At 47.5% G+C, this 12,390-nt stretch overlaps 1 protein-coding gene across 2 annotated transcripts in view; it reads right to left on the bottom strand.

Moving 5' to 3' along the window:
* Positions 1-12,390, bottom strand: part of CUNH10orf90 (chromosome unknown C10orf90 homolog) — a 228,561-nt gene that overhangs the window by 24,286 nt on the left and 191,885 nt on the right. For both annotated transcript variants that reach the window (XM_041666941.1, XM_041666943.1), the window contains exons 3-4: positions 4,142-4,326; positions 1,875-2,052 (exon numbers count right to left, since the gene is read on the bottom strand). In XM_041666941.1, the coding sequence (XP_041522875.1) occupies positions 1,875-2,052; positions 4,142-4,326 (363 nt within the window). The remainder of the gene's footprint in view (positions 1-1,874; positions 2,053-4,141; positions 4,327-12,390) is intronic.

Raw genomic sequence — 12,390 nt, 5'->3', positions numbered from 1 at the left:
GTGTGTGAAAGGCCCAGCCCCAAGCTTGGAGCTGCAGGAAGGTAGCACAGACTTTAAGAGATGGGGTAAAGTAGGCATTTCCAGGTCATTAAAGATGTGCCCTTGAAAGACAATGTGGGATCTTGGTCTCTTCTCTCCTTTGCTTCCTGGCTGCTGGGCGATGAGCATCTTTGCTCCACTTTGTATACATCTCACCATGATGCGCTCCTGCCTTGCTGTATGCCGAGAGGCAATGGTGCTTACTGATGATAACAAAACTTCAAAAACTGAGCCTGAATCAACCCTTTTCTCCTTGTAAGCTGATTTGTCTCAGATTATTTGTTACAGTGATGTAAAGTGAACGAATACATCGCCATACTGAATAAGCTCCCGACAGCCACAGGTCTCTGCTGCTTCCTGCACACACACTGAAAGCTGAAAATGGAGATTCTCCAGTGCCATCCTGTGTGTGTGTGTGTGTTTGCTGTGATTATCAGTTGACATCGGTGTTGGTAGTCTAACACTTTGACCATGTAAAATCTTTTATGCTTTGTGTGTAAGAATGTTCCAAGGAGTTAGTCCCACTGTGGCTGCCATTTGGTCTTCACAGCACCTTGAGACAGCTGTGCCTGAAACAGCTGCTCTTTGTTGAGCTAGAGATTTAATGGTCCCCTAGAGAACACATCTAGACCAAGTCTGTGCTCGCACCTAGCTTGGAACACTAGCTAGACACCCAGTGTGCAGTGGGCCAGCCTTTTGCACATCTCTCTGGCTGTCTTCGTTTCTCATCATCCTGGAATGTGTCACGGGATGGAAGCAGCAGGTAACCTGCCAGATCCCTTACCTAACAACAATGTACTCAAGGGCGCCCTTGCTGGGGTCTCTAGACAGTTCTCCTGAAGTGCTCTGGAGGGCGGGAAGAAGCCAGTCTACCCACAGATGAGTCTAATAGGAACCTATTACAGAGGCCCTCTTCTCTGTCTCCTGCATCTCCCTCCTCCTGAGAGCTTGGTAAACTTGCTAAGCTGCACTTTATTGAAGATGGTTATTTCCCCCAGAGGACTTTTACTCAGAACCACACTCATGATTTCACCTCCCGGGGTCCAAAACATTTTCCTAGGGACCTCATTCCTGCATTCACAGCCATAAACCAAAGGCTTCTCCAAGCCTCCAGATTTTAAGATTTGAGTTGGCAGTCCGTTTGTAAGTGCTCTGATGTTCCAGTCTTTGCCTTCATCTCTTGTTATTCTTGCTAGTTCAAGGGCTTGTTTATGAGGTCCATGAAGAAGACTGAGGTCAGTCTTGCTCACAGTCACAGTCATGTTCCCAACCCCCCCCCCCCCACACACACACACACATAGTGCTGGCCCCAGTAAAGGTCCCTGCTAACTTCTGCTCTGAGGAGAGTGCCCTGCCTCTCAGGGTCGACTCAACCCTGGCCTTCGCAGTGCTGGGCAAGCTGGCCATCCTTCCTCTGAGCTCATAGCAGGAAGAGGTCTCAAGATGACAAATGTTGATGCAGACAAGCTGGAGTCAACTTCTCGCCCCAAGGTCTGTTTTGCAATCTATAAAGGGCAGAGGAGATCGCTCGCAAACATCCGTTAGGAGTCAAGAATTTGAACTTGCTATCCTGGCTCCTACAGTGATGCGGCTCCTTTCCCAGCTGGAATGGCAAATCTGCATCCCAAGTGATTTCTGCTGAGTTGCATGCCCATATGTAACCTCTCACAATGAGCTGGCTCCCAGAGAAGGCTTCAGGATGCTGAGGTCTGCTCATGCCAGTGGTATAATTTGAGATCATTAAGATCATCATTTGAACCTTCAGTGCAGGCTCCAGGCCTGAGAATACCTGCCCCCCCCCTCTACTCAGGCCTCCTGAGCCACCTGTAGCTTACCACTAAGAGGATGGGGAACGGTGAACTGCTTCTTGTGGGCACGGACAGGAAGTAGGCTCTGCTTCTGCCCCAGGTTTTCCTTTTGTTGCGCTTTCCTTTGCTGTACCATGTGCTTAAGTTTCTGCAGCCGTTCTTGTGAGCGAGAAATAAACTGAGGTCTACGGACTTCCAGAGCTTCCTAATTGGGACCAAGAACAGAATCAGATTTTATTTTTTTGAGAGAAGGGAGACCAGGAAACAACCCATCCATTCCATGTACTCAGCGGGAGCCAATCAAGAACACAACCCTGAGCGGGCAAAAGCCACAGTGTAAATCCATGTCATCATCCCCCCTCCACATGCCCATGTGGTAAAGATGGTACGGGAACATTGATGACAAGCTGCTGGAGGTCAGTTCCAGCCAGCAGCACAGACCCCACTGCAGCAGGACCAAGCAATAACTAGCATTGAAGTCACTGACTACCAACGACCAACATCTGCCCACGAGAATTCACGCTGCCAAATCACTTGCTGCTGAGGATCCCAAATCTGAGGGTTCTGCCATTCGACATTCTAAGAGAGATGGGTGGGATTGGAATGCAGGTGCTAGACAGTTGTATACTCATTTCTGCTGGGAGAGGAGGAGTCTTAAGGAGCACATGCATGGTCTTCCTGGCATGGAAAATGGCTTTTCAGAAGTCCTATCTGTGGCTTATGGGAACTGCTTCTCCTGGGTAGAAAAAGGTAGGCTTCTTTGTGAGATAGAGGGATTCTGTGAGCATCCCAGGAAAGATCAGAATCCCCTCCGTCTCCACAGCAGTCTCTCCCTCTGTGCTCCCTGCACAAAGCACCATTGCAGAGCTGCCATGGCAGATGCTGGGGAAATCACTTGTACTCATTCTCTTTGTGAATCCCCACATGGATTCTGGAAGTCAGTCATCTTTGTTCCTATTGGACAGATATAAGCAACAGGGCTCAGGGTAGCTTAGTGGACACTTGTGCTGGTGCTCAGTAGTATACACCTCACACTTATCCCCTGCTGCCGTTCGCTGTACCAACTCCCGAGCCCTTGAATGTCTCTGCTCAAATCCTTCTATTAGAAAGTGTGCCAACGGCAGCCACTCCCAATAGGTTTTACTGGGTCTTCAAGGCCAACCAGAGCATTGTGGTACCCTCAAAGACTGCCTTGTGCAAGAGTGAGTCCCGCGTGGCTGTCTCTATGCTAAGCTGTAGAAGAAGACACATGCCACATCTCAATAACTTCGTATGTCTCACAGGCACTGTCCTGGGTCTGCCTACAGCAGGGGCTCAGCACAGGTTCGCTGGGTATACTGCCAGGCTAGAAGTGCTCCTTGGTCCTAGTCCCCTTCCTGCCACTGGAGGCTCAGAGAGGAACACACTCTGAGCTCCATCCACATCATGCATGGGCCCCTGGCAGCTGCACTTGATCAAGGAGTCTCTTTGGCAATGTGAGCTATTGGCTAGCAAGTGTCTGACTCACCAGTCACTAAATGTGCAGAAGCTTTGGGGAAGGGTCAAGGCTGGAGATAAAGGCCCCGAGAATGGGCTGCTGGCCCAAGTGTGGTTGCTGCTTCATTGTCCGTGCCTCTGCAGACATCTTAGTGGTTCAGGATTTGGGGACTACCCTGGATGTTTATCGCAGGCTCATCAAGGTTCAGGGCTGCAGTGGTGAGCCAATGGAGCTTTCTTCTCATCCAGAGAGAGGTGCACCCCACGGCCAGGGCCTCCCCCAAAAGTACATCTGGCTATGCAGAATGCTAGTGGTGGCAATTTTCTCTGAGGTCATCCACCCTCTTAAATGTTATACCTTTAATCGATATATGTATGTTACTTCTATAATAAGAGGAGGAACTAAAAGAAAAATCTTTCATGTCTTTCAACTCATGGTTGCATGATTTGGGAATCTCTTAAAGACTGTGCACCCTCATCTGACTACGGGGTGTATAGGGACCCTCATCTGATAGGGATTTTTTGAAAATCCAATGTGAAGTGATCCACGTGACCTCTGGGCACTCTTTCATTGCTATGGTCATGCTTGCTAGTACCCATAGTCCTCATTCTTACCTGGTAGAGCTACCTGTGTCCTTGTCTCCAGGAGGCAATCAGCAGAAGAGAGGTGGGAAAGGGTTAGGGAGAGGCCAGTGACACAGACAGGGAGATTTGCAGTCACAGGCAGAAGTGAGGTCAAGGTATATGCCACACTCCCCAGGAGAAGTCTCCCTTGGGAGAGAGTCCAGCAGGATGGGGAGGAGCTAATGGCCTTTTACCTGCAAGGTCATGGAGCTTGACAGCAGGTGCCGAGGCTCAGAACTCCCTTCCAACGGGTCAGAGCTCCGTGGTTCCTCTGCGGCTGGTGGAGAGGGTATTGCTGGTGAGGACTCAGGAGCAGCAAGGAGGTCCTCGTGCTTCTTGCATTCCTTTAGTTTTACAACCAAGTCGCAGCAGGTGTAATCTAGGAAGGCAGATTTACAGCCCATTTAGAGGGCACCCAGCGGCTCTCCCGCCCAGCTCCCAGACACAAGAAGAAGACACACAAGGCAGTTTAGAAAAGAGAGATGCCAGTGAGTTATTAATGAACCTTGTTAAGCTCATGGGATCCCGTCTCATCATAGACCTTCATGGCTGCCTTTGTCACCGGGGCAGTCAGCCCAAGTCCATGACTGGCTAGTTAGGCCAGGGAGGTGTTTCTTAGACTACAGTGTTCAGAATGCCTTTACTCAGGATGAGAGGAGACTATTTTAGTCTGGATTTCACGTTAAGCGTGTAATTATTACAGTTCACTTGTTTCAAGACAGCGTATTAATCTGTCTTGTGTTTGCCACGCTAATGATATAATGACCAGGGATGTTGTTCAATTATGTAGCCCTCCCCTTAATTTTCCAGAGTCGACCACTGGCTTCACATAAGTAATCAGGGGTTTCTCTCTCAAAGCTGGTGGGGCCCCTTTCCTGGGGCCCTTTTAGTTTCCTCTTGTGGAAAGAGTCGGAATATGAGCTGACCCCTTAGCAGCCCAGGTGAGGCCATTTCTGGGATGAGTAGAATAGAATGAATATCTGTCCCAGGTTATTTCCTGACTCAGCCTTGACGGCAAATGCAAGGATAGGTCCCTTCTATCACCGTAGCCTGTCCTCCCCCTCCGAACTCCTGAACTCTCCACCGCACCTTCTCAGCCCCACCAGCCTCACCTAACTCCTTCTTTGTCCTAACCCAGCATCATCTTGCCCCAAATGGCCTTTGATCTCCACTAAGTGCCTTTGGTTCTGCCTCAAGAATCCTCATCTCCAGGCTGAGTCCTGACTGTCAGGGCCCCTCCTTCCCTTCTTAAGACAGGATGCATTCCTGCTGCCTACATTCTGCAGCCTAATCATAAGGTGGGTTTAGGATCATGCCTTAACCACACTGTACCATCTACTACTTAATTTACAGTCCAGAATCTTGCAGTGGGTGTAGAGGCTGCCTCTTCCAACTTAAACCACAGGGTCCTTGAAGAATCAGAAGACCCTGGCTCTGGTGTTGGCCTCCTGGGCCTCTCACAATTCTCCAAAGCAGCCCAGGCCTCCCTGGAGCTCTGGCTATGTGCACTTTTCCCTCCACCCCTCTGTGTGTCTTTTCCTGAAGTCTCACCTTAAGACTCTAATAACATTGCCATCTCAAGTTCCGGCTTAGAATCATCCTGGACAGATACACCTCTGCCCTGACCATCTCTGAGTGTGGGCGTTCTCAGGTCCCACAGTATTCAACATACACTGTGCCTTCTCCACTGCGGAGAGTATTGACCACAGCGCCCAGTCATGACAGGTGTTTATAATAATTGCTTCTGCCACCGACTGATGGTTCAAAACATAAGAACCAACTCCCAGTAACATTACTTTGACCAATAACCATAATCACTTTAACTTTTATCACCCCAAACCATATGATATCATATATATCCTTCTGTCTTTTTCCATGTTCTTTAAGAAAAAAAAAATCTTCGGAACAATCAGAAGTCCAGATTCTCTCCTGATGGTACTAGGGACCAGAGTTCATTCTCTGTCATGTCCGCCTGTCTTTTCACACAGAACTGTTCACTACAGCACCTAGGAGTGGTCAGCACCTTGACCTACAGGGATAGGATTCCTGGGTCCCACTTGGTTATTTCCTCTGTGGGAAATGGAGATAGCCTGCTTGCCTGTGGACACTGTGGGGCCCAAGGAGGTCATGTAAAGTGGTAGTTATGTGTCGGGGACTGTACCCCTTAGTTATTATCCATGCCAGACAGTTACTGGGGGCCTGGGCAGCTGGGGGGCATGCTACATTCAGGGCAGCTGCCCCAGCTCCCCAGACCTTCCAAAGCTCAGTCACAGAGTCTGCCGTCTTCCTGGCAGTCTTCTGAGCCTAAGCCTATGCACTATGTCTACTTGGTAGTCCTGCTCCTCCCTGTTTCCCCCAACACTACTAGAATGCCAGCTGTGTGAACCATCCCAGAAAGGCACTGAGCTTATTTCTTTATGTGCATCAAGAAAGAGCCCGGGGATGGCCACCCTCACTCCTTACCTTTGGGGAACTTTTTCTCTATCTGAGCAGTATCATCTTCCTGTGGAGAGGCACATGTGACTTGTATAGGGCAAAGAAACACAGACAAAGGGACTCTGGGTGTCAGGAAGTACGGGTGCTGTCTTTCTTGGGACTCAGAAAAGATGCTAGACTGCCCATCATTGCTTGGTGAACTGTCTCCATCAGGAGGGAGGTGTTTAAAGGGCTTCTGTCCCACTGGGGAAGGAGGAAGAGTTCCTTGTGCTTCTTGTTGCTCCTTGCTGTTTCCAGAAAGAACTTTTGTTTCTATTCAAAATAAAATGAGAGTTGACCCAAAACATCTGATGCTGCTGCCTCTCGGGTGCCTAATGGCTACCCCATTGCTCTTCTGGCTAGTGGGCTACAGCAGGGCTTCAGGGAACAGTGGATAGTTGGTATAGCTACGCGTTAGCAAATGGTCAGAGCATACTTAACTCTGAACTGTAGTTTAGGAGCTCTGTATACAGTGTTACCATGAATTTGACTTCATTTGCATACACTGTTACTATGTATTAGTGACAAAGGGACTGTGCCTAGTGCTGCTCTTGGGAAGTCCTATTATCTTTCCTATCATTCTCAGCAGAGCAAGGGATGGGACATCTTAAATTTGGGCTTGACCCATGGTACCTGAGTTCAAATCCCAGCTCTACCATTTAAACTCACAGCCTCATCTATAAAATCTAGGTGAGATGATAATATAATGAGTGAATATTAGATACTATACATAGATACTCTATCATTGGGTCTTACATAGCAAATATAGAACTAGAATATATACTGTAGAATGCATGTATTTAATTATATCTACTATACACAATAACAATATTTATGTAAATATCAAATATTAAAACAGGTAACAAGAAAATAGTCATGCATAGAGCACCTGATACCCACTAGGCATTGCTTTATTCCTGCTATTACAGAAACTGATGTTAATCCATGTGTTATAGAGAGTGCAGATGCGGCAGGCAGAGCATCATGCCTTTGTCAAGCTCTGAGGAAGAGATGGATCTACAGATGTGTGGCACATGCTGTTCCTACAGTGTGACATCCAATTCCCCAGACATCTTTGTCCACCAACCAGGGACCAGGGAAAGAAGTTTATGCATCTGTGATTTGCAGCAGCTTAAAGAGACAGGTGTTGCTGAGTAAATGTGCACTCGTCTTGCAACTATATTGTCAACCAGATAAAGCAAAATGAGGCTTCCTCATAGCAAATCCTTCTTTGCATGGGATACCTCTGGAGAGATACAATGACCAGGGAAAGCACAATGAAGGCCAGGAGTGGGAATGGAGAAAACACTTTCTCTCTGATGTCTATTTAATAGGCTTAGATATAAAATCTAAACTTTCTTTCTCAATATTCTGTAAGTTTTAAAAAAAGATGCCTGCTTTAAATAGAACCATGACTCTTCTTGAGGTACCATCTCCTCACACTGATGTGCCTAAAGGGAACAGCTCCACTGGAGGTGGGAGCTACTGCGGTAAATGAAACGGGTCCTTAAATGATTATGTGGTAGGGAAGGGGACAGTAGTAGCTGTCCCCTGAGTCATGAAAGTTAGGAGAGCCACAACTCTGCTTTCTCAAGTGTGTCCTATATAAGAAAGAATGGACCCATAGCGGTGCTCTGAGGATGTCACTGGTGACCTGCTAACAATGTCCCCGTGTCTATGGCATGCTTTCCCCCGTGTATCTGAGAACAGCTGATAGTAGGCAAAGCTGGGTCATAGAGCTCGCTGTGAAAAGCAGCAACATTAGGGCATAGGGTCCCTCGAAATCACCTTTATGAATTTGGGGTCCAGCCCAGAGGAGTCGAGTTGGCTACTTTTGATTCCTGTTCACTATGAGGGCGAACCTATGTTCTGTGCAAAACACGGAAAACATTCCTACTGGTCTCAGGCCCAAGTGTTGAATGTGTGGCAGCTGCTAGGCCTTGTTTCTGGCGTGCAGACATCCCCACATACAATAAAGCTGCATTTTGCTAAATTGTATGGAAACATGTTTATAAACCTTTCCTCTAAAAATCACCAATTACGTTTAATTATAAAATACTGTAGGCAGAAAATAGCCTATAACAGTCAGCCTTCCTACATGGCTTCCTTTCATTAGAGACTCTCAGAAAAATATACAAAAACCAACTAATTATCAGGGATACAGTCTCTGCCTGCCTGCTGACAAAGACCATCCACATCTGGATCAATACATTTACCTACAGACTTATAGAGTATAATGGGTCAATATCCGCATCCATCGAGTATCTGCCTTTCCCAGTCCCTCTCTTTTCCTTTTTTGTCTGTCTGTCTATCTAGATGTTCTAATGTAATCAGTGTGAGTTAAATGTTTCACTTGTGACTTGAAAGGGCTAAAGCAATTCCAGAGAGCAGAATACAACTTCTATTTTGGGTCACTTCTTAACCATGTATCTTTTGTGACTTCTGTGGGTACCCTGCTGATAGTGTCTCTTTTGTGAATTCTGAAACATGGCCTTGAAAGCCATTCTAGGGAGAAAGGCCCCGAAATATTTATGTGTTGGGGCAGGAAAAAAAGAATGGGAATCACTGGAGCGATGAAAGTTAGGTGATTCACGTTCTGTTTCCTCGAGTGTCTCCTGCATAGGCAGGCAGTACGCATGGTCTTTTTCCCCATACACTGGGGAGGTTGGATTTCAGGTTCTTCAATCACACCCTATATCCATTTTCTTGTAGTTTTGACTAAATACCTATGGAAACAAGGGTTTATTCTGTTTGTTTTATGATTTGAGGGGCATCACAATGGGAAGCATCAGGGGCTCAGTTGGTGTTAGACCATAGGAGCTTGGGAAACAACTTCCTCATACTTTCACTGGCTAGGAATAGTGAGAATTTCAGCCCAAAACCAAGCAACATTTAGATCTTGTTCCCAACCTCTATGACCCTGTATATGTCGGCGAATCCTTATGTCCTAAAGCTTTTGCAATCTTCCCCAATAGCGCCCCCACCTGGGGACCAGCTGTTCTAACCGAGGAGCCTGTCAGGGACATTTTGGCCACACCATGATGCTCTCGAGTTGATACCTCAGTACTGCAAGCTCTACTGTCATAAGGGAAATGGGAAAAAGCAGCATCTATGCCAGGCCTTGTGATTTTTGTGTTTTTTCTGAGTCTATATATGAAGAGGCTTTGGCAGTACACATTTCCTTCCAACAGAGCACCACCAGAACCCTTTCATGGTCTTGCTTGGTACGTTGGGGCTCTATCTCTAGGCAACCTGCCTGCCCTCAATTCTATTGAGCTGAGTACAGACACCAACAGATTTTGCCCAGCAGTAACAAATCTGCTTCTATTGCTGTTATATCCTTGTCTGGGAAGGAGATTGGACCGTCATGCAGGATCTACTTATAACTTTATCAATCTCACTGTACCAAAATTCTGCACAGCATACATAAAGCCACTGTCATTTCACTGTGTCTATTATGCAAAAGCTTCCAGGAGACAGTTCAGCGGAGTGGTAGACAGTTCAGTAGAAGCTCTAGGCAAGTTAGCAGCAACTCATGTCCCAAGCACACAGGGATAACCCCAATGAGACCAGGCAGGGTTGCTGTATGGCTGGCCAGGCCTGCCAGCTAGTGGCTGTGGGGTTGGTAGTGTATGCTGCTCCATCATCCTGGCTCCTGACCTACCCATGCTTAGCAGCAGACCTTAAGACAGAACAAGGAACCCTGAAGCAAACCAGGGCCCTCAATAGGAGAAGCCTAATGGAAATAGGATAGGAAGGGCCTCAGCAATACAGCATCCAGATCAGTCAAGAAGAGACATATGTGGCCAGACTCGGGCACTACCGATTTACACAGGTTCTCAGTAGAGCAGGAGAACAGGGTGGGCATTTCTCTGGATAGTTTACCTACAGGGGCTATAATATACCACCATGCACACTGACTCGATAGAGAAAGCCACTCTTATATGCTTTCGTATTCAGTGTTCAGGAGATACACAGATCCTGGATCACAGCATACAACAACAAAGTGCCTAACACCAACCATGTATAAAGACCCACACAACACCTGGTCTCCGCCAGCTAGATGTCCAAGGCAGAAAATGATATCCAGGAAGAGTGGTCTCACGAGCCCACAAGGGACAGCTGCAGGAATAGCCCCAGTGCAGGTCAGGTCTCACGTGCAGAACTCGTGTTTTGGTCATTGATACATGCACTAGGTTAAATCTTGTTAGGAGGTTGTGAGACTGGAGGAGAACTTTCGGCTCTCTAGAATACTCATTCCGGTAGACATCATATTTTGGAGTCAGAGCACAGCTTCCCACCTCCTTAAAACCGATATATACGTTTTTAATCTACAAAAGGGACTCCAGTGAGTGAAGCAGGCTCGTTTAAGTCTAACCCATGGAGTTTTCTCCTTATTTGCATCCGGTGGTCATGAACTCCCCCAAAAGCCAGGCCATTGTTCAACTGCCTCCACCTTAGATATACAGCAGCTGACGCTTGTGATGACGTCTCTGGACCATTAGCAGAAACATCAGTTTCTAAATTCAACTGCAAGGGATGTGTCATCTCAGGGCATCCTGAAGGTCCTCTCTTTGCTGTTACTCTAAGTGGTCCCGGACTACCCTTGACCTCCTATTCCCTATTGCCATTATACCTCTATGTGTGTATTAGCTGGAGTGGTCTGGATCAGTGAACCCCATAACCACAGCATCTAACTGGGAACTAGGTAATTGAACCTGTAAGAGTGGGCGCTCAGCCAGAAAGACAGCCACTAGACAAGCAAATGCAGGTCCTGCAGGGAGGACTCAAGCTTGCTCGTGGGACTTTGCAGTCTCCTCTCTTGGCACCGGGATATGAGAGGAGGCTGATGCAGAGTAGCAGGAGGGACAGGCTTTTGCTCAAGGCATGCTAATACCTCCAAGGAGGAAGGAGGATGGATGGTGGTTTACTAAGTGTCCAACTTCCTCAGCAGGTAGGTTTGCTTTATTCTTTCCCTTTACGCCTTCCATTACAATGCAAGGAGGTTGAGGCAAAAGAAAGTAGAGCTGCCAAGAAACAAGGGTGAAATAAAACATAGAATGAGCTCTTTCCATAAGGATGGCTGGTGGGGATTCCCTCTCCTTTCTTCTGTCCCAGGCTCTAGCCTTTAGCTGCAGGTTGAAGGGGCTCCCTGTGGCAGTGCTGCAGGCTTCTGTTTACAATCAGACAATAATTGCTTCCACGTATTTCTGCTCAGTCTCTACAGAACTTGTACAGCATCCCAGTGACGAGGGAGGGAAGGAGAAGGGCAAGGAGGCAGAGAGGAAGTGGAGTAAACAGCTTCCTCCTGCCTGAGAGGCAGGGGAGTGTTAAGTGGCATCAGCTACAAGACCCTCAAGGGAATCCCTGCAGTAGAAGCAGAGTTGCTACCACTGGGGAGGGAATCAACAAAAAAGAATCTGGAGGAGAAGCTGGTGTGGCTCGGTGGATAAAGGGCTTGCCATGCAAGCGTGAAGACAAGAATGAGGCTCTCCAGCAGCCATGTAAATGCTGGTGAGGGTACTGCAGCCAGCCTGAGATTCTAACATTTGGGAGGCAAAGATGGGGGATCCCCGAAGCAAGCTAGATAGCTAGGTGGACTGAATTGCGAAGATCTGGGTTTAGTGAGAGAACCCCCCAAGTAAGCAAAGTGGGGAGCAGCTGATAAAGGCACTCTCATCAACTACTAGCTCCTACACACATACATACAAGTGCACTACATATATAAACATGTATACACATGTGTATACACATACCACACACATGAGAAAGAAGGGGTGCTGGGATTGGGGGACATACAGAGGTGAGGCCTTTAAAGAGTCTTTCTCCTGCAGGAACTAGGCTTTATGGAGATGCCAGCTCTGCCCTAGACACAAAATGGCTTCCTTCTATTCATGCAGGTATCTGCAGCTTTTCTTTCTGAAGGACTAGGTAAAGGGAGGAGGGACCAATAACCAGAAAAGGCAGG

This window comes from Microtus oregoni, unplaced genomic scaffold (assembly GCF_018167655.1).
Source record: "Microtus oregoni isolate MIOR12 unplaced genomic scaffold, Mior012 000016F_ref0000370, whole genome shotgun sequence".
In the NCBI taxonomy this organism is placed as follows: Eukaryota; Metazoa; Chordata; class Mammalia; order Rodentia; family Cricetidae; genus Microtus; species Microtus oregoni.
The sequence above is the reverse complement of the archived record's forward strand: the minus strand, read 5'-3'. Positions and strand labels throughout refer to the sequence as shown.